The 19,227-nt window shown below is 41.6% G+C and overlaps 1 protein-coding gene across 3 annotated transcripts in view; it reads left to right on the top strand.

The window, feature by feature from the left end:
- The first annotated feature begins 6,811 nt into the window (after positions 1-6,811).
- The window catches only part of LOC129733927 (nuclear pore complex protein DDB_G0274915), a 93,099-nt gene continuing 80,683 nt past the window's right edge, over positions 6,812-19,227 (top strand). Inside the window, exons 1-2 of one of the 3 annotated variants that reach the window (XM_055695548.1) lie at positions 6,812-6,968; positions 8,203-8,551. In XM_055695548.1, the coding sequence (XP_055551523.1) occupies positions 8,477-8,551 (75 nt within the window). In that variant the 5' untranslated portion in view covers positions 6,812-6,968; positions 8,203-8,476. The remainder of the gene's footprint in view (positions 6,969-8,202; positions 8,552-19,227) is intronic. The other 2 variants (XM_055695549.1, XM_055695552.1) reach the window with 2 other exon arrangements.

Here is a 19,227-nt window from a genome sequence, read left to right on the forward strand (position 1 = left end):
TATTCCCCATCCAGACGGGACTCGTGCCCAAAATCTCCGATGCCTCCGGCATGGTGTTTTGGCTGATTAAACTACTGGGAAGATAATTTCTCCTAAGAATAATATAGTATCACCCTATACTATTGTTTTCCGTTTCTGTCAACCACACACACTGCCTTGTAGGAGTTTTTCTTTGTAACTGAGTCTCTCTTTGGATTTGGTTCGACAACCGAACAGAAGATGGCAGATCTGGATAAAGAATTGACGAAGCTATCGAGCGTCTAGTTTCCGAAAGCCTCATCAAAGAAGGCCGATGAAGGTAAAGCAGGATCATCCGGTGCTAGAAACAAAAAAAACTGTTGAAGCTGACCAAAGCAAATGTGAAGAAGCTTGCTGAGGAAATCAAAAATTGCGGCGCATACGATATAGACAATGGAGTGAAAGATGTGCAGAATGGAAACGTTGTTGAAGAAGGAAAGGAAAGAAACCAAAAAAGAAAAATACGAGCAAGACGGAAGTCAACCACTGGTAGAGTCAACAAAACCTCAGATAATCGCGAGAAAGGTTTAACCTTTAAACTTAATACTACAAGGTATACAGCCCTAGGGGTGTATTAAATGGTGACGTTGGACTAAACACTTTAATTAGGGGATTTTCTGTTAAAAAGTATACAGAGTCTGCAGACAGAATCAATGTGTTTCTGTGGAAAACTTATTTTCAAAGAGCACATTGAGAGTATACAGGCCAAGTGCATCAAATATACGAGATGTTTATATCCTCTCGTTAACAGGAATTCTAAACTTTGTTTAAAGAACAAACTTTTGATTTACAAACAAATTTTTAGACCAGCAATGCTTTATGCTGTACCGATCTGGTCAAGTTGCTGTTCAACAAGGAAGAAAACGCTCCAAAGGATTCAGAATAAAATTCTGAAAATGATTTTGAAGCGTCCTCCTTGGTTTGGTACACTTAAATTACGGGTCTCCCACGAAAGGCAGAAAATCAAAAGGCAGAATCACGAAAGGCAGAATCACGAAAAGATGCTTTTTTTTCTTTTTAACAATGCACACTCGCGGCCTTTGGCCGACTCTATTGTCCAAGTGTATGCTGTCCTTACTTGCTACCGCTCGTTCGGACTTAACTAAGCGAAAGAAAACCTGTTTGAATAATCCTAGAAAACCAGTAGATCAGTTATTTGTATGCGAGAGGCCGCCGCTTCCGACGGCAGGTCGGCGGCCGGCTCGGACCGCGGAAACCACGGTTCCTTGCCCTCGATTATGCGTCTTCGCCGCATGAATTGTTTTATGTTAATTATAATCAACTAACCGTTGAGACTAGTGTAAGTTGTACCTACCATCGAAAAATTACTCTCCGCGCTGCCGTGAGACTCTTTAGGACCTGAGCTAAACCAGTTTGCGCGTTTCTGATCTAATAATTAGGCTTGATTTGCACCTCCCATCAAAACTGGTCATTGCTTGTGACCAGTTATTATGTCTGGTTACCAAATTTTATTAAATACTAAAGGTAGAGTAGCAGCTTTGATACTGTGACTAGGATTTGCACCAATTTGTCATCACGCACTTGGCTATCGTGAGTAAGGTTTTGCTACCAGTGATTCTGCCTTTCGTGCCTTTCGGTATTCTGCCTTTTGAAATATTCTGCCTTGTGTGTACTGTCATAGAGTTCTGCCTTTCATGATTCTGTTTTTCGTGCTTCTGCCTTTCGTGATTCTGCCTTCTGTGGCGAACCCACAAGGCAGAAAACGCTCCAAAGGATTCAGAATAAAATTCTGAAAATGATTTTAAAGCGTCCTCCTTGGTTTGGTACACTCGAATTACATAGACTTACTGGTGTTGAACCATTAGAAGCTATGTCAAATAAAGTTATTAACAATTTTCGACAAAAATCGTTGCAATCCTCCAATGCTACGATAAGCTCTCTTTATAGCCAATAAGTTAGCAATTATGTTAGTTGTAAATTTACTTCCCCTTTTCTGACAAGTAGGTTTAAATCCCTACGAATGATAAGTCCTAATTGCGAAAGCAAACAAATCCTAACAATTAAAATTACAAATTTCTAACAGTTTTAAGAAGTCACCATTTGTGATTGGACACACATACTCATTATCTACTAATATTTATCATAAATACTTAAGAACAGCTATAATGAACATATTCTATTCACATGTGTTTCTGTGAAATCAATTTTCGAAATATATTCAACAACACTCGAAAGAATATCGTTTATATTTGGCGATATTATGCCTGTAGAATTTTTTTTGTGCAATCAACATGTACATGTAACAATTTTACCTCTCAGCAATGAAATTAGAGTGTTATCCATCATGTGGTTATGCCGCTATTACCGTTTGAAATCTGACGCAACATTTGCCAGTTTCATTTTCAATTTTACAGAATGCATCCCAGTATAGTAAACAAAGACGTAGTCCCATGTCAAAATAAACTCCAAAAGAGAGTCGCTGGTCAATATCCGGAAGTGACCGCAGCCATCGTAAAACGACACTACCTCGACGAACAAGAGGTAGCTTGCTACTCCAGAAGGGAAACTTCAGAATCCGGAGTCAGAGGAAGACGAACCCGATTGCTCCGGTACACTTCATCCAGGACAACAAACTTCTAAGAAGCGAGTTCTAGGAGTGATCTGGGATCCCAACACCGCGGTAGTATCTCTATCCAACACCTGTGGCGTCTTAGCTTGACACTAAGTGCTGAGAGTTATGGAAGCAATGGACCGCTCTGTTACACGTGCTACATCGGTGACGCTAAGATGCGGAAAGTACACGTCCTCACCGATACCAGCGAATATGCATACGATGATGTCTCGAGCGAAGGTTGCACCGATAAAGCATCAACCGAATCCTCGTATGGAGCTGATGGGTGCAATTGTTGACTCAAACAGACTCGACATTCGTGAAGATTCTCACACTAAACGCAGCAGGTTCATAATAACCAAAGTTTGTACGATGGTATTGGTTTTTATGTATAGAAGAGAGTCACAGCATACGTTGGGTTGCACGAAAACTCATCATGGACAGCAGCTTTGGGAAATCCCGATCAGCATTTAATCTTGGCCTGCTGTAGCTTACGGCAGCGTTCTAGAAAGTGTCAAGTCCATGTAAACGGCAACGGTTAAGATAGAGTACTCTACCACCAGGATCACATCAAGGTAAATCTTTCAGGGCCAGTCGAATGAACACGCCCAAGGCGCAAGTCCCATAAAAGCTGGTGTGGAGTCCAGACAACACTAACGTTTTCAAGTAGGGGGCGTACTAATGAACAATACAGCGCTTTCACACAGTGACGATCCTTGAAATCAGGCGCAACTTTTCAAATAACTACAGCGCGGTAATTATCCAAAGTCGGCTTCCGGTCAAGAATAACTCATTTTCATAATTTCCGCAATCGACTCTATGCAGCACTTTCCTGTCAACGATACAGTTAAAAATGATTGGCGTTTGAGTGCAAGGAAATGTTATCACTTCACATTTTGCAGTACTTAGAGTTAGAGAGTTTGGTTTATATCACATCACAAATATATTTAAAAGTGATTGCAAACGATGACGATCCTCGATGCTGCGAATCGTGAATTATATTTCCAAATCATCGGTGTAAACTAATCTGCAACCAATCCCAAGTGCATCAGCGACATCGTTGAAAAATATAATAAACAGAAGCGGTCCTAGGTTACTACCCTGTGGTACACCAGAGTTGTTCGTGAACGCAGACGATATACCGGGTCCCAGATTAACTTGCAAAATTCTACTGCGCAGAAATGATTCAACGAACCGAGATGAAGCACCAAAACCTGTTTTTTTAACAGTATATGATAATCGATTTGGCCAAAAACAGCTTTGAGGTCCATGTAAATGACATCAGTTTGTACTTTACGTTCGAGTTCTGAGATGCAATTCGACCCGAAATCCGTTAGATTCGTTGTCATAGATCGTTCAGGAACAAAACCATACTGGTCGAAGAAATGCAGTGGCGTGCGCAATCCAATGCAGCAGAGCTTACTATGATCTCGAAAAGTTTAGACGCGGCAGACAAATTGGTTATTCCACGGTAATTTTTGACATTACGATGATCTCCACTCTAAATACCGGGGAGTGCTTCCAGCCCTCGGGGAACTTTTCTACCAAAGATTTGTTGAATATGGTGCAAAGTGCAACGACTAGAATATCAATATAACGGCACAAAACCACGGCCGGTATTCCGTCGGGACCAACAGTGTACGAATATTTAGGTTTCTTAGCGGTGGCAGTAACCATGTCATGTGTAACTTCGAAGACGTCAAGATCAGCAAGATCTGCTGGTACATTGGCAGCGGCACGCACAGCATCGTCATTTGAAGCACAATCAGAGGCGAGTGCAGTCGAGAAAAACTTCGCAAAAAGTTCGCAAAAATCAAAATCCGAGCAGGATACAATACCTCAATCAATGGCCAAACTACCCAATATGTTCTTAAAGTTATCACAAAAATAAGCTAAAATATGTTATGACTTTGTAAAGAAAAATCCTAGATCTGTGAAATGCCCTGCGTGGTGTGTTTGTTAGCAGATGGGCCACATGCGCTTTGGAGTGCTGTGGTTTCCCATTCCTGGTGTTTAGTATGCATCAATGCTTCTTTGGAACATTCATATAAAATACTAAGTAACTCTTTTCTTGAATCTTCAATATTGCCCCTTTTTACTCTATACGTTCTTAAAGTTATCGAAAAAATAAACTAAAGTATGCTATAACTTCCGAAGGTCTTTAGCAAAAATGTGTGTTTTATGTGCTCCAATAATCTCTCCGAACTTTGTTTTGTTGTAAAGTGTGACTAATAAAAGTTCAGTACGAAAAACTAAATTCTAAGTAAGCTCCATACAAGATACTTCATAACTTTGTACCCGATGAAAATGGGAATTTAGTTTGGTCAGCAAAGTTTTATATTTGTGTATCTTCTACGACTTTGCCTTGATACATGGCATTTTGAGATTATGCGGGTCATTCATACAAACAGTTGTCCCGAAGACACCGTTAAGCGTTATGGAAATAAGTTAAACTTTTGCCTCTTTGGACACCTGGACAATAGTGACGCCGAAAAAAAAGCTTGTTCAGTTCCTTGCCATTGCAGATGACGCGGAATGATTCTCGTTTTATTATCTCTAACCTAGTTCCCTGAGAATTCCAACATTTCTGCAAAAAGGTGCCCTATCAAAGCCGCCAGATCGACGAGTACTCCAGCTCCAACACGCATAATTTTCATTACGCAGAAACGATGATTTCAACTTACGATGAACAAAAGTTCTACCTGCACGATGAAAAACCTCGTGTGATTGTCTTAAATCTCTACGAAAAGGACAATCAATCGGCGCCGCGTAAGTGAAGAAATGGAGGAATGTAAAAAAGGGGACTGACTGTGCTGCACACTGTTTGTAAGTGCAGTCAACCGCGTTGAGAGCTGAAACATAACAATATTTGGCATCGTTTGCTATCAAAAACTCAAATTTAAAGTTTTGTCAGTTTTGAACGAAACCGATGATATTATGTTTGAAATCGTCGCCTGCTAAGCTGCAATTTACAATAAATCAATGATTCACTTGCAAAAATGGAAAGATTTAAACTGACACTGAGAGGTCTTGTTTTCAGCTTTGTTTCGTCGAAATAAGCGTTTAGCTAGCCACTACATATTTCAATAGTATGTAATAGTTGGTGAACGCGCTAGTTGGTTTCCAATCGGTTGCTGTAGGAATGAAAGAAACCTGTTGGAAACCAACTACGTTTCAAGCCGATTTCGTGACACTCTTGATGTTTTCGGCTTTTCCATTTACACCCCTATTTTATCGCTAGACGTCAAAAACGTCGAGTTGCAATATATGGCGAAAAAACTGGGTAATGAATTGCAAAAGACAGGCATATAAAAAGAATTAAATTCAACTAATTTTCAACTCTACAGAAACGTTACTGTGAAATCAATTACCGAACACTAATTTTGGTGAGCTATAAATACTTAATTGAAATTCTTCATTTCTGAATCTTAAAAAGATCTAAACTGGTTTTAAGATGCGAATCTATAGAAAATGAATCAAATTTGCCACAATAGTATGTGAAATTTGAATTAGATATCTCAGCATTCTACTTTTGGGCCCTTGGGACTTTTGGGAAGTCGAGTGACTAAACTAGTAACTAGTATATTAATCGACCATTTATTTTGAATTAGACGAGTTTAGCTCGTCAAAGCTTCTGTTAAACGCGATCAAATATTTTATTTTCGAGCCGTGAATATCTAATGAAATCGGAATAATCAAACAACCAATCGACAGTCGATTGGTTTTGTTTATGGAACCAAGAATTGTTCAAACATTGAAAATCAACATATAAAACCTATTTCTTGAACGAAACCAGATTTTCTGGGTCGAAAATCAGCTAACACTCACCTGCTGTGCCAACGCTTATATTCAAACCGCAAACTACACAGCTCAGTTTCGCAGAAAGAAAAAGAAAAGAAAACAAACCCATCAAACAAAACGGGGGAATCATAAACAAACCGAAAGCTTATTAGATCCAGCACCATCTCGCAGCACGCGATGCTGTCACTGTCAGCAACACTGCTGCCTGCTACACAGAGGTGGCCAGTCGGCAAAGTCGCGAATCAACCTCGCGCACACACTACTGCTCTGCCCCGGTCGCGGTGTCTGTGCGTTTTCCAACCTGCAAAAACCGCCTGCCGTCACTGCCGTCAAACGGTCGCGCTCGCTGCTGCTGCTGCTGCAAACCGCCGCCGCCTACTTCATCAACCTTGAGCAACGGAGCGCTTAAACTTTTTGCGTGCTTCCAAAGTCGCACTTGGCTCAGTCTGCAGCAAACGTCGCTCGAGACAAGACAACACAACATTCGACTTCGGCTCCAGTGCGGCGCATTACCACGCGACTCGTCAGTTTCCGCGATTCCGTTCGTTCTGCCGGTTCAGCTTTGATATACTAACAGGTGTGTGCTTTGCTAGGTTTACCTTTTCCCGTTTTCGAGACAGCGAGACACCAAAACGGGACTAACACTTGCTGAACCGTGACAACCCCAGAGCCGCTATCCGAATAGCGCAACAACAACAAATCAGTGTAGCGTGAATCGAAGAGATTTGGCCAAAAATGACGACTGTGGCGACGTCGTTCGAAATTTAGGCGTGACCTGTTGCGTGGAATGCCAAAGGCATTCCGCTGCACAACATAGGAAGCTCTGCTGTAATCAATGTTCCGTGCCTAATTTATTACAGTCAAAGCCCTCGAAAAAAAGGCGAGTGTCATTGCACGGGGCGGCACGGAGCAATATTTTCTCTTAATAACGAAATTAATTCGAATATTCGGTGTGTAATAATTTAAATCCGACGCGTTGCAGTGACAGTGTTTTTTTATTATTTGGTGCGCTGTATGTTGCTTGTAATCGGGAATGTAGGTTTCGCCGTCATTGTCATTGCATTATCTCCCCGTCAGGGAGAAACGGTTTTTTTCTCTTTCGCCAAGCATACATTAAAATGGCATTATCGCGCTTCGTTTCGCATTGCATTTGCATTTTATGCCCGGGATTAAAATTAATGGAAATATTCAACTCGCAACCGGACCAATTTCGTTGATCTCAAAAATTTAATCGAATAAAAAGCTACGCACAGGTTTCTGTAAAATTTGATTTTAATTTTATACATGTCGACATGTTTAAAACTTTTAAATTGTTTTTTTTTTTTGTCAATCTGTAACATTCTACCCCCTCAACTCTTGAGTCATCGCAGATGATTCCCTTTTTCGGAACTCGAACTCGTCCGGTGTCGAAACCCCCACGCATGTCGACTGCACGGTTGAGCGGCAAATAAAAAATGAACCGACATCTCCAAAGCTGGAAATCATCAGTTTTGGTAGTGCCAATTTTATTAATCTCCTCGAAACCTTCGAAAGCAACCTCTATAAATATGGTGGAACCAAGCAAAAAACTAACCTCATTTTCTTCCAGTTTGACAGTTAAAGTCTCTGCTCTGGTTTCGAGGAAGAATTTTGCCATGTCAGTAAAGTCAGTGCAGCTGTGATAAAATCTAATTCAAATCACGTTTTTGCTGCTCGCCAGCAAGCAGGCAAACAGAAAAGAAACTTCAACCGAACCGTACGGAACGGTTTCAGTTCGTTCTTTTTATAGTCAATACGTTCATTCCTTTTTATATGTTTTTATTTGTCTGTAGACTATTCCTTTTTTGCACAGTCAATTGCTGAAATAATACCTTGCAAGGTAGCAAAAAATCCGTCCGTGTTGCACAAAAAGCTCCAGACGCGAGTGACAACAGAAATGCTAATTGAACGATCCTCATAAACCTCGAACGATTGCATGCAAATATCGATAAATAATTGATTGTAAGTGTGGTGCGGTGCGGTGCAAAGTAAAGCAAGAAGATAATAATCGGGAAGCTGCAAGCGGCAGGTATAAGTGGCAGTAATCCACAGGCGCACACTTCAGTTATGGCAACGCAAGGACCGACAACGACTGCCGGGGCCACCCCCGCCATAATGACATCAAGGCTTGCACAGATGCAGGTAAGCGCGCAAAGTTCCCCTTATTTTCAGAGACCCACACGCGAAGCTCACTTCTTCGAACCAAAGCTATTGACCAGGTTGACCGCGGAAGCTTCGTATTCTTTTACTTTCTTTCGATCGAACTTCTAACGTTTCGTCTGTTCGCTCGCTGGACCGCTTCCGCAACAGTTGTAACCTGAAAACACATCACTCGAAATGACGACATACCGCGTGAGTCATGCTGCAACCAGCTTTTATAAGCGCAGGGCCCAGCGGGAGGCGAACGGACAGACGGCACAAGCCGGCTTGTGGCACGCGTACTCGCGCGTTATTTCAGTGTCGGCGTTTACCGACCGTACGCGCACGTCCGGCTTGGACTGATGTTGTCATCGGAGGCCTCTTTTCCTTGTTCGGCGTGAACGAACGAACTCGAATTCGATGAGTAATGGGCGATCGATCGCATCATTTTTTACACCTTAAAGTAACGGATTGACTGGTTTTCTCCAAAAAAAACAGAATGATGATGATGATTATGATGATGGTTACAATGTTGAGATGATTGTTAATAATAATGATGATTATGGTGTTGATAAAGCTAGTGATACAGAAAGAGATTTTGATGATTGAATAAAAAAACGGAAATCAATATTTAACATTCAAAAATTAATTTCCGCTTAGTCTCAACGGTTCGAAAAATAAGAAAGTTGCAAAGTTATTAAAATTATTAAAATTATTAAAAACAAAACTTTTAAAAATCAAAACTTAATGACGCCTGAGAACGGAAAATTAAAAACAATTAAGAATCCTCTATACTGCTCGGAATACTCTTTTCTAAGTCTAAATCACACCTCCTGTCCTTGTTCATTTTCCGCATCCTCGTAAAACTACATACATTGCCCGCTTCAGTGAACGTTTCATCAATTTTCCACAAACAAGAAGTCTCCATCTTAAAAATAAAAACCTAAATTAATCCACCTATTGGTGCAGAAACCTTTGTTATACTAACTATTACTTTATACATATTAGGCCAGTCAATTACAAACCGTATACCAACGTAAGTCCAATTTCAATAATGAATGAAATAAATTTGAAAGATAGTTTTCAGAACGTTAACCAAAGAAGATCATTGAATTTTAATTTGACGTGGTTTTCGCAAATAATATGAATGTTTTCACTGGAGTACATGAGTCTTCTTTTTTCGATCACAAACCAATTTTTAAATGCTGGCTAGAAGCAATTAATTTTTTTTTTTTTGAGATAATCGAACGTGGTGAAACAGTAATAGATGCTGTTTTCACTCTAGAACAGCAAGCATGTATGTTAGTTTAATGCGGTTCTACTTATTCGCTTTATTTTCAGAAATCGCAGGACCTAGATTTATGAATCAGCATCAAGTTTTTTTACGAATTGAAGCAAACTTCTACAAACCTGCTCTCGAAATATAGTTCAGAATTATACAGGAAAAAATCACAGGAGGGTTGTGTGCAAAGCCACGACCGCAAGAATGAAGTAGAATACTTTTACAAGAAAGAAAACCCGGTTGCTTGCGTGTCAGTCATTTTTTAATTTGTTGTTCAATTCAATAAGATACCGATAACATCTTAGCGTTATCACTGACAGTGCGAATATAGTGTTCCTTGTGATAAAATAAACAGTGAAAAGCTGATTTAACACTCGAAACTAGACGGCTTATGTGTTGTCAACATTTTTAATTGAGCGCATTTACTAGTGCCCGCTATCGCACAGAGACTGCATTTCACTAAAGTGCCTCACTGCATCAGCTGCTATCGATGCTAAACCCGCCGCAACTGCTACGCTATCCGTATCCATGCCAATATTTTAGCCGCTATACGCTGGTATTGGTATCCGCTGTCCCTGCATCAACTGGCCCAACTGCTATCGATGCTGAGATCCACTGCAACTAGTACACCATCCATTGCTTTGCCACAGCTGGGGCCGCTATCCGCCTGGTATCCACTGCACTGCTACTGCCGCTGCTAAGGGAAGACTGCTGTTGTCGCTGTCAAGAACTATTATGAGCGGCTTCGACTGAAACAGGCTCTTATATAGGGATGGAAAACCAATCGATAGTAGACGGAAATCATCGATAACTATCGATAGCCATTTCAGTCGATAATTCCCATCCTTACTCTTATACAGACAAATAGCAAATTTAAAATGGCAAGTTCTATGATTCTGTCGACCGTGCTTGGGAAGCAATCATATTAACAACTAATCAGATCAGTCGAATTTCCCGCTTCAACAAGGATTGACCATTCTCAATAATATAGTTGCTTGTCATGATTTGGACTTGATAATTTTTGAATTTTGATTATGCGAAAAATTAATTTTTATGCTGATAATGAAAGCTTTTCGGATGTTGTTAGGATTTTATTTCATCCTGAAAAGGACAATTTGTTGTTTAATTTAATGTTTGATAAGATGCCGATCACATCTTTGCGTTATCACTGGCAGTGCGAATAAAGTATTCCTTGGGGGAAAATAAACACTGAAAAGTTTTCCAGAACGTTTTTTTTCATAGGATGCATTTGCTAGTGTGCCTGCTATCGCTCAGAGACAGCATTTCACTAAAACGCCACACTGCATCAGCTGGCCCTGCTTATATTGATGCTGAGACCAACGTCAACCGCTGCGCTATCCCCGTTGCCACAGTAGTGGACGCTTCCGTTGCCATTGGTATCCGTTGCCATTGGTATCCACTGCCCTGCATCACCTGGTCCTGCTATCGATGCTGAGACGCGCTCCGCTATCCGTTGCCATACCACAGCTGTGGCCGTTATCCGCTGCATTGCTACTACTGCTGCTAAGGGAGGACTGCTGTTGTTGCAGTCTAGAATTATAATGAGCAGCTTTGGGTGAAACAGGCTCTTATATAAGCCAAATAGCACATTTCAAATGGCAAGGTCTATGATTCTGTCTACCGTGCTTGGGAAGCAATCATATAACGACCAATTAGAGGCCGAAGTTTTCATTTTGACAAGGCCTTACTATTTTCAATAGTACAATAGTTTGGAAAATAAAATTACAATTATCTGCATTTGGGAAGAATCTTGGAAGATTTTCCAAGCTATTGCTGCAAGAACGAAGGAAATCCATCGAATACTAACCGATTTATTAGCATTTGAAATTGGACATATTTTTCACTTTTTTCGGTTTTAGATTTTCATTTCACATCCCTATGTAGCCGAGCTTCCTGAGAGAAGTATTCTACTTCAAAAAATATAGCTATTGATGAAAGTTGTCAATTTAGTTCTATCTCAAATGCATTATCTGAAAATGAAGGCTCTCCACGATCTTTGAGAATTTTGGATTTTCAGAGTGTAGGCGAGAACATTATTCTTTTCGAAGGCCTAAGCTGTATGAAAAAATCCGGAAAAAAGACTTTTTGAATCTTGCTACGATAACGAGAAGTGGAATAACATAGATACTCTGTTTGCACTTAGTCTTAAATTAGAAAGCAATATTTATATCTTACATGAGCATATTGTATCATTCATAGAGATAAGTGACTTTTCACCTGCGCACACTAGTAAACGTGTAGAGCCATGTAGAGTTGCTTCAACCCTTTTTTGAAGTAGAATACTTCTCTCAGGAAGTTCGGCTACATAAGGATGTGAAATGAAAATCTAAAACCGAAAAAAGTGGAAAATATGTCCAATTTCAAATGCTAATAAATCGGTTAGTATATGATGGATTTCCTTCGTTCTTGCAGCAATAGATTGGAAAATCTTCTAAGATTCTTTTCAAAAAAAGATAATTGTAATTTTATTATTCACACTATTGTACTATTGAAAATAGTCAAGCCTTGTCAAAACGAAAAATTCGACCTCTGATTGGTTGTTATATGCTTCCTTTCCAAGCACGGTCGACAGAATCATATACCTTGCAATTGAAAACATGCTATTTGGCCTATATAAGAGCCTGTTTCAGCCGGAGCCGCTCATGACAAACAACCATTCAGCGATACCCTGAACGACCTCTGCCGAAGGTAGCTACAGATGATTTTCGTCAAATATGGTGGAAAGTTGAAGGCGCAGAGCTTGTATACCAGTCCGTCATGCCAGACATTGTCAAACGCCTTTTCGACGTCCAACAATGCCATGGCTGTGGACTTGGATACAGCCCTGTCCCTTCTGATGTTGTTCATCACCCGCACCAGCTGGTGCGTGGTGGAGTGACCCTTCCTAAACCCAAACTGTTCCGGGAGAAAGATGTTGTTTTCCTCAGCCACCTTCATCTAGCGGTTGAGGATCAGCTTTTTGGATTGGATTTGAGAATCAGCGATCATTTGATAAGCTCCACCTCTGTTTTCAGTTTCTAAAGTTTTTCCTCAGTTTCGTAGCACGGATGCACAAAAATGATTTCTTGTCGAGCCGGACCGATAGCACTCTCATTGAAGCAACAAAATAACATGTTTTGTGTCGTGTTGTGCAGCTTGGTTGAAGAAAATGTTCCCGTCCCCATGTCGCATGTAAGCAGATTATTGCGTTCAGTAGACAGTAGATAGTGTATCCAGCGAATAAACACCGATGGTGCTCTCACACACGCAACGGTTTTAACCCGTATTTTATTGCGGTTTGTAACATCAAGCGATTTCGTTTGCTCGCTGTTGCGTGTTGCATCATGTTGCAACTTGGCAGCTGGGAGACGACGAAATTCTATTTATGCTGATTGATTGAATCGACTTCATATTAGCTCTGCATAGTCGAACTAACTGCTTTTGTGAATGCGTACTAACAGAGCAGTTTATTATTCAATGTCGGTTATGCTGATCGCAGCCTTTGCGCTGCACCTACAGTGGGGGGTTTACTAAATAAAGTGAAAGTAAAAATTAGACAACTACAACAGAATTTGATTGCATCCCGCACAGAATGTCTGCTTGTGTTGATGCCAGAAAATTATTAACCTTCAATTATTTTTTTATTTGCCTTCAAAAAAGCATTTTGCTGTTCAAAATCGGTTGCTAATTACAACCTTTGAGTACACGGACAACATGCACTGTGGAAGCTATTTCACATTCAGTAAATTAGACGGGTGCGACAAATTTAAATTGCTAGGATGCAACACAGAATACTTGCTTGCGTTGACAAAAATTATTAACTTTCAATGACTTGTTTATTTGCCTTTAAAAAGGCATTTTGATTTCCAAAATTGGATTTCCTGATGGCAATCTTCATGCTGCCCCAACACGGGGGGAATAATGGCTGTCTGGCGACACACGCTGAGAAAAACCGCGCTGCTTCTGAGACGTGGCAGTGCACAGTGCGTTGAAGGTATGGGAACGCGGGACAAAAATCAAAACAGCCATTCTTGTATTTTTTTCAATTGGTGTAACACCAAAAATGTTTAGTACCCATGAGAGCTACTATTTGCACAATTGACGAATGTCAAATACGTCATCGCAAAAATGTCTCAAACGCCATTTTTTTAGCAGAAGCATAAAATGATAATTTTCCAAGAATATTATCCATTTCGAGATAAAAGGTTTGAAAGCATATTAAAATAATTTCTAGGCGATGAAAAAGTAACCTAAACGCCATCACGTTTAGTTTTTATGATTATTTCTATTTAATTCTCTTTTAATTGTGTTTATTTACGGTTTACTGTTGCAAAACATCTAGACATTGTTAATCCAGGAATCTTTTATGTGTTTTGCACATAAATTACGCGTTATATATACAAATAGAGACAGATGTACGACAAATTGATCACTCTTGGTTCCAGAGTTATCATTCGAAAAGGCGAATCATTCGGTTAAAAGAGCAAACTTGAGCAATGGCAATGACTTCCAAAGTTTGAAGGACATTACAAATAAGAGGAAAAAGTGAAATTCAGAAGGGTACTTCTTTTGACAATCGATTTTGAATCGAAGGTGTCTTTTTTCTCTAAGCATAAATAAGCATGACTAAAAAACCTTTAACTTCCAAATGCGCTACGCTATGTCTCAATAGTAACATGTGAAATGTAGTAGTTACATGCCTCTACCGTTGCCATTTTGGTCTTAACATGAAAAGATATAGAGTATATTAAAAAATCAATTTGAAAACTAAGAATTTTTGAAGTAGAATACTTCTCTCAGGAAGTTCGGCTACATAGGGATGTGAAATGAAAATCTAAAACCGAAAAAAGTGGAAAATATGTCCAATTTCAAATGCTAATAAATCGGTTAGTATATGATGGATTTCCTTCGTTCTTGCAGCAATAGATTGGAAAATCTTCTAAGATTCTTCCCAAAATAAGATAATTGTAATTTTATTATTCACACTATTGTACTATTGAAAATAGTCAAGCCTTGTCAAAACGAAAAATTCGACCTCTGATTGGTCGTTATATGCTTGCTTCCCAAGCACGGTCGACAGAATCATATACCTTGCAATTGAAAACATGCTATTTGGCCTATATAAGAGCCTGTTCCAGCCGGAGCCGCTCATGACAAACAACCATTCAGCGATACCCTGAACGACCTCTGCCGAAGGTAGCTACAGATGATTTTCGTCAAATATGGTGGAAAGTTGAAGGCACAGAGCTTGTATACCAGACCGTCATGCCAGACATTGTCAAACGCCTTTTCGACGTCCAACAATGCCATGGCTGTGGACTTGGATACAGCCCTGTCCCTTCTGATGTTGTTCATCACCCGCACCAGTTGGTGCGTGGTGGAGTGACCCTTCCTAAACCCAAACTGTTCCGGGAGAAAGGTGTTGTTTTCCTCAGCCACCTTCATCACGCGGTTGAGGATCAGCTTTTCAAACAGTTTACCCAGCGATGAGAGTAGGCTGATCGGACGGTAGCTTGATGCTAACGTCGGATCTTTCCCGGGTTTGCGGATCGGTATGATCTTGGCTATCTTCCAAATGCTTGGATAGTAGTGCAACAGGTGAACCCTGTTGCTAAGCTTTTTCAAGACCATATTGAAGACCCCATCAAACCCAGGAGCCTTCATGTTCTTAGTACTCATCAGCGCTGAGTAAACCTGTTCTGTTGTGATTTTATGTTCTTGAGGAACGGTACAAAGGGAGTTATCGAGGTTGCGGACGCACTGCTCGACTTGGTCTTCCATTGGACTAGCCATTGTCGAGCCAAGCAAATGCGATGAGGCAATGTGATCGCCTACCGCATTTGCTCTCTCGACCGGCGCAACTAGAAGCCTCTCTCCGACCCTGAGGGGAGGAACCGGTTTGGAGTGCGATTTCAGCACTTTGGCTACTTTCCAGAATGGCCTGGAGCGGTCGTCCAAACTTTGGACTACACGTCCGAAATTTTCATTCCGAAGTGAGACCATCCTGGAAGCAATTTGCCTATTCAGATCGGTCACCTCGTGCTTAATGTCCAGATCCCTGGTCCTCTGGAACTGGCGTCTACGCACATTCCGCAATCTAATAAGTAGCCGGGTATGGGAATCAATAGCAAGGAACTTACCCCTCACAGGAACACGTCGCACACACGCTTCGTCGGCCACGTTTATGGCTCGTTGGAGACCCTCCAACGCCTGGTCGATGTGTTCCACGCTGCCAAGCTGCGGCACCTCGTCGATGTAGCTGTCCACCATTCGAGCAAAGCGCTCCCAGTCGACATGGTGGTAGACTTTCCGCAGACAGCTGGCAGGAGCAACACCGATTCCCACCTCAGCAACAACAGGTTGGTGGTCTGAGCTAAGATCGTTGTGGGCCACTGGTTTGGAGAGCTCCATGTTGGCCAGGAAGAAGTCCAGGGTTGAAGGGTTCCCCGCTGGGGAGATGTAAGTCGGCTCATCCGGAAACTGCACCGTGTAAAAGCCATGCTGCGAGTGTTCGAAGAGTTGGCGACCGTTCTGATTCTGCCGATAATTTCGCCAGGCCTCGTGCCGAGCATTTAGGTCTCCCCCAACGACGAAGCGGGAGTTGGTCCTGGTGATGGTTGCCAAGTCGTTCTTGAACTGCATTACTGTACCGTTGCTGATACTACACTGGCGAGGACAGTAGATGACGATGAACCGGATGAACCCGGTAGCTGATTTGACCTCCACACTAAGGGCTTCGATGATGGCGGTGCGGATGTGCGGCAAGATGTTATACTTGAGTCCCTTTCTGACGGTGATCGCGATGCCACCCCCCTGGAGTTGGTGCGATCGAGACGGATGATGTTGTGATCCGGCAGCCAAAAACTGTCGCCGGATTTCAGGTGAGTCTCTGTGAGTAGACCCACGTCGATGTTGTACTTGCGGAGAAAGTCAGCAAGCTCGATGTTTTTTGCCCTAACAGAGCAAGCGTTCCAAGTGACGATGGAGATGGGTTTAGGATCCATACTGGATGAGACATGAGACTGGTTGAGACACCTCTGACACTGCGTAACGTCTCGACGGCCTCCACGATAGGGCTCCCAACGGATGATAATGAAGAACAAAGAGCGGATGGCTCGCAAAGCGCCTAATGTAACTGTCCCTTTTGGAAAATGAACCAGAAAGAGGCAGTCCGAGTATTTCCTTTCATTTTCATTCCTGCGTTTGATCGGATAGACAGCAATTGGGGCCAATTTGTACCGATCCTTGATTTCGGCACCGATCAGCTTGGGGTCGAAACCTGGCAAGCCTCTGATGACCACCTTGAATGGCTTTTCCCCAGGAATGTCGTGGGTGAAGAACTCAGTTTTAGAATTTTTCAAAAACTGCGTGGCCTTCTCAAAATCCACCTTCGTGTGGAACATAATCTTCGTACTGATGCCGCATAACTTGTATTCAGCTGCTACGCCCAGCGATGCAAAGTCGCTTATGAGCTTGTTGAGTGGGTCGTTTTTCACTACCAGCGGGAGAAGCTTCACTTTCACCGTATTGGGGTTGGCAGAATCCGGAACATCAGTCGGCCCGCCAAAATCTCCAACGTCGCTAACGTTTGTCACCGTGTCGCAGTCAGCCACACTTTTCGAAGTGCAACTGCTTCCGCCTGGTTTCTTCTTTTTACTGCCTCCTTCAGCAGCGGAGTTTTGTTTCGCAGGGCTCGAGCCTGCTCTTCTCTTTTTCTTTGACATCACACAGCGATGCAAGCGACGAACTGTCGCACAAAACGGAATAAAATTTCTAACTAACCGGGCGTTTCAGAAATAGAACTGTACTTCTCAACAGTCTGAGAGCGAATGAAATGAACTTTTTCCATCCCAGCAGGGGTCCCGCAGGGCAGTCTGTTGGGCCCTTTGCTGTACAGCATTTACACCTCCGACATTCCTTCCCTGGGAGATGGCTGCGTGCTCTTTCTGTTCGCAGATGACACTGCAATTGCCGTCAAGGGAAGAATGCCTCGTGAGATCACCAACAAACTTCAGCGATGCCTAGACGCCTTTGTCGAGTATGCTAACACCTGGAAAATTAAGATCAACGCTTCCAAAACCCAAACAATAATGTTCCTTCATCGACAATCCCCTAAACTGAAGCCCCCTTCATCATGCGTCGTGGTCATGAACGGTACCGGGGTTGAGTGGTCTTCCGAAGTTATCTATCTTGGACTGCTATTCGACGAGAAGCTCCTTTTCCGATCGCATGTGGAGAGGACACTGGTTAAGTGCTCAGCTTTGGTTCGGTCACTATACCCGCTTATTTGTCGCAGATCTCGCCTCTCAAGAACAAACAAACTGGCAGTCTACAAACAAATAATTGCCCCCGCGGTCTTTTACGCGGCTCCGGTGTGGGAGTCATGTGCTCAAACTCACAGGAACAAAATCCAGGTTGCACAAAACAGAATCTTGCGGATGATTCTCGATTGTCCCTATGACACCAGGATCACAGACCTCTACCAAGAAGCAGTTACTCCAAAAGTAGATGCCAGAATAACAGAAACCAAAACTAAGTTTGTACATAAATGTCAGCATTCAGAATACGCTTTAATAAGCGGTTTGTACATAGTAGGTTGAGTTAGTTATAAGCTGTAATTAGTAATTTTAAGCTGTAAATAGTAGTTTTAAGTAGTTTCCTTTCTTTTCTTTCAAACAAGCGCCACCAAAGTGGACAATCCAAAATTCAAAATCTCTTCAATTAGAAAGCTTAGTAAAACAGAAATCAAAACTCGCACATCAAAGATGAAAACAGTAATGTAAATCACTTAAACTTGTAAAAACATGTGTTATACCCTACAAAAGCATAAAAATACAGATAAACTTAAACGTGAAAAAAAAACGGAGCCGCTCATAATAGTTCTAAACAGCGACAACAGCAGTCGTCCTTCCTTAGCAGCAGCACTAGCTCTGTGGTTGGTAACCACGTCTCAGGAGCAGCGCGGTTTTTCTCAGCGTGTGTCGCCAGACAGCCATTATTTCCCCCGTGTTGGGGCAGCATGAAGATTGCCATCAGGAAATCCAATTTTGGAAATCAAAATCCCTTTTTGAAGGCAAATAAACAAGTCATTGAAAGTTAATAATTTTTGTCAACGCAAGCAAATATTCTGTGTTGCATCCTAGCAATTTTAATTTGTCGCACCCGTCTAATTTACTGAATGTGAAATAGCTTCCACAGTGCATGTTGTCCGTGTATCTTAATTCCCCCAATGTTAGGGCAGCTCAAAGGTTATAATTAGCAACCGATTTTGAACAGCAAAATGCTTTTTTGAAGGCAAATAAAAAATAATTGAAGGTTAATAATTTTCTGGCATCAACACAAGCAGACATTCTGTGCGGGATGCAATCAAATTCTGTTGTAGTTGTCTAATTTTTAC

Source organism: Wyeomyia smithii, chromosome 1, assembly GCF_029784165.1.
Source record: "Wyeomyia smithii strain HCP4-BCI-WySm-NY-G18 chromosome 1, ASM2978416v1, whole genome shotgun sequence".
NCBI classification, from domain to species: Eukaryota; Metazoa; Arthropoda; class Insecta; order Diptera; family Culicidae; genus Wyeomyia; species Wyeomyia smithii.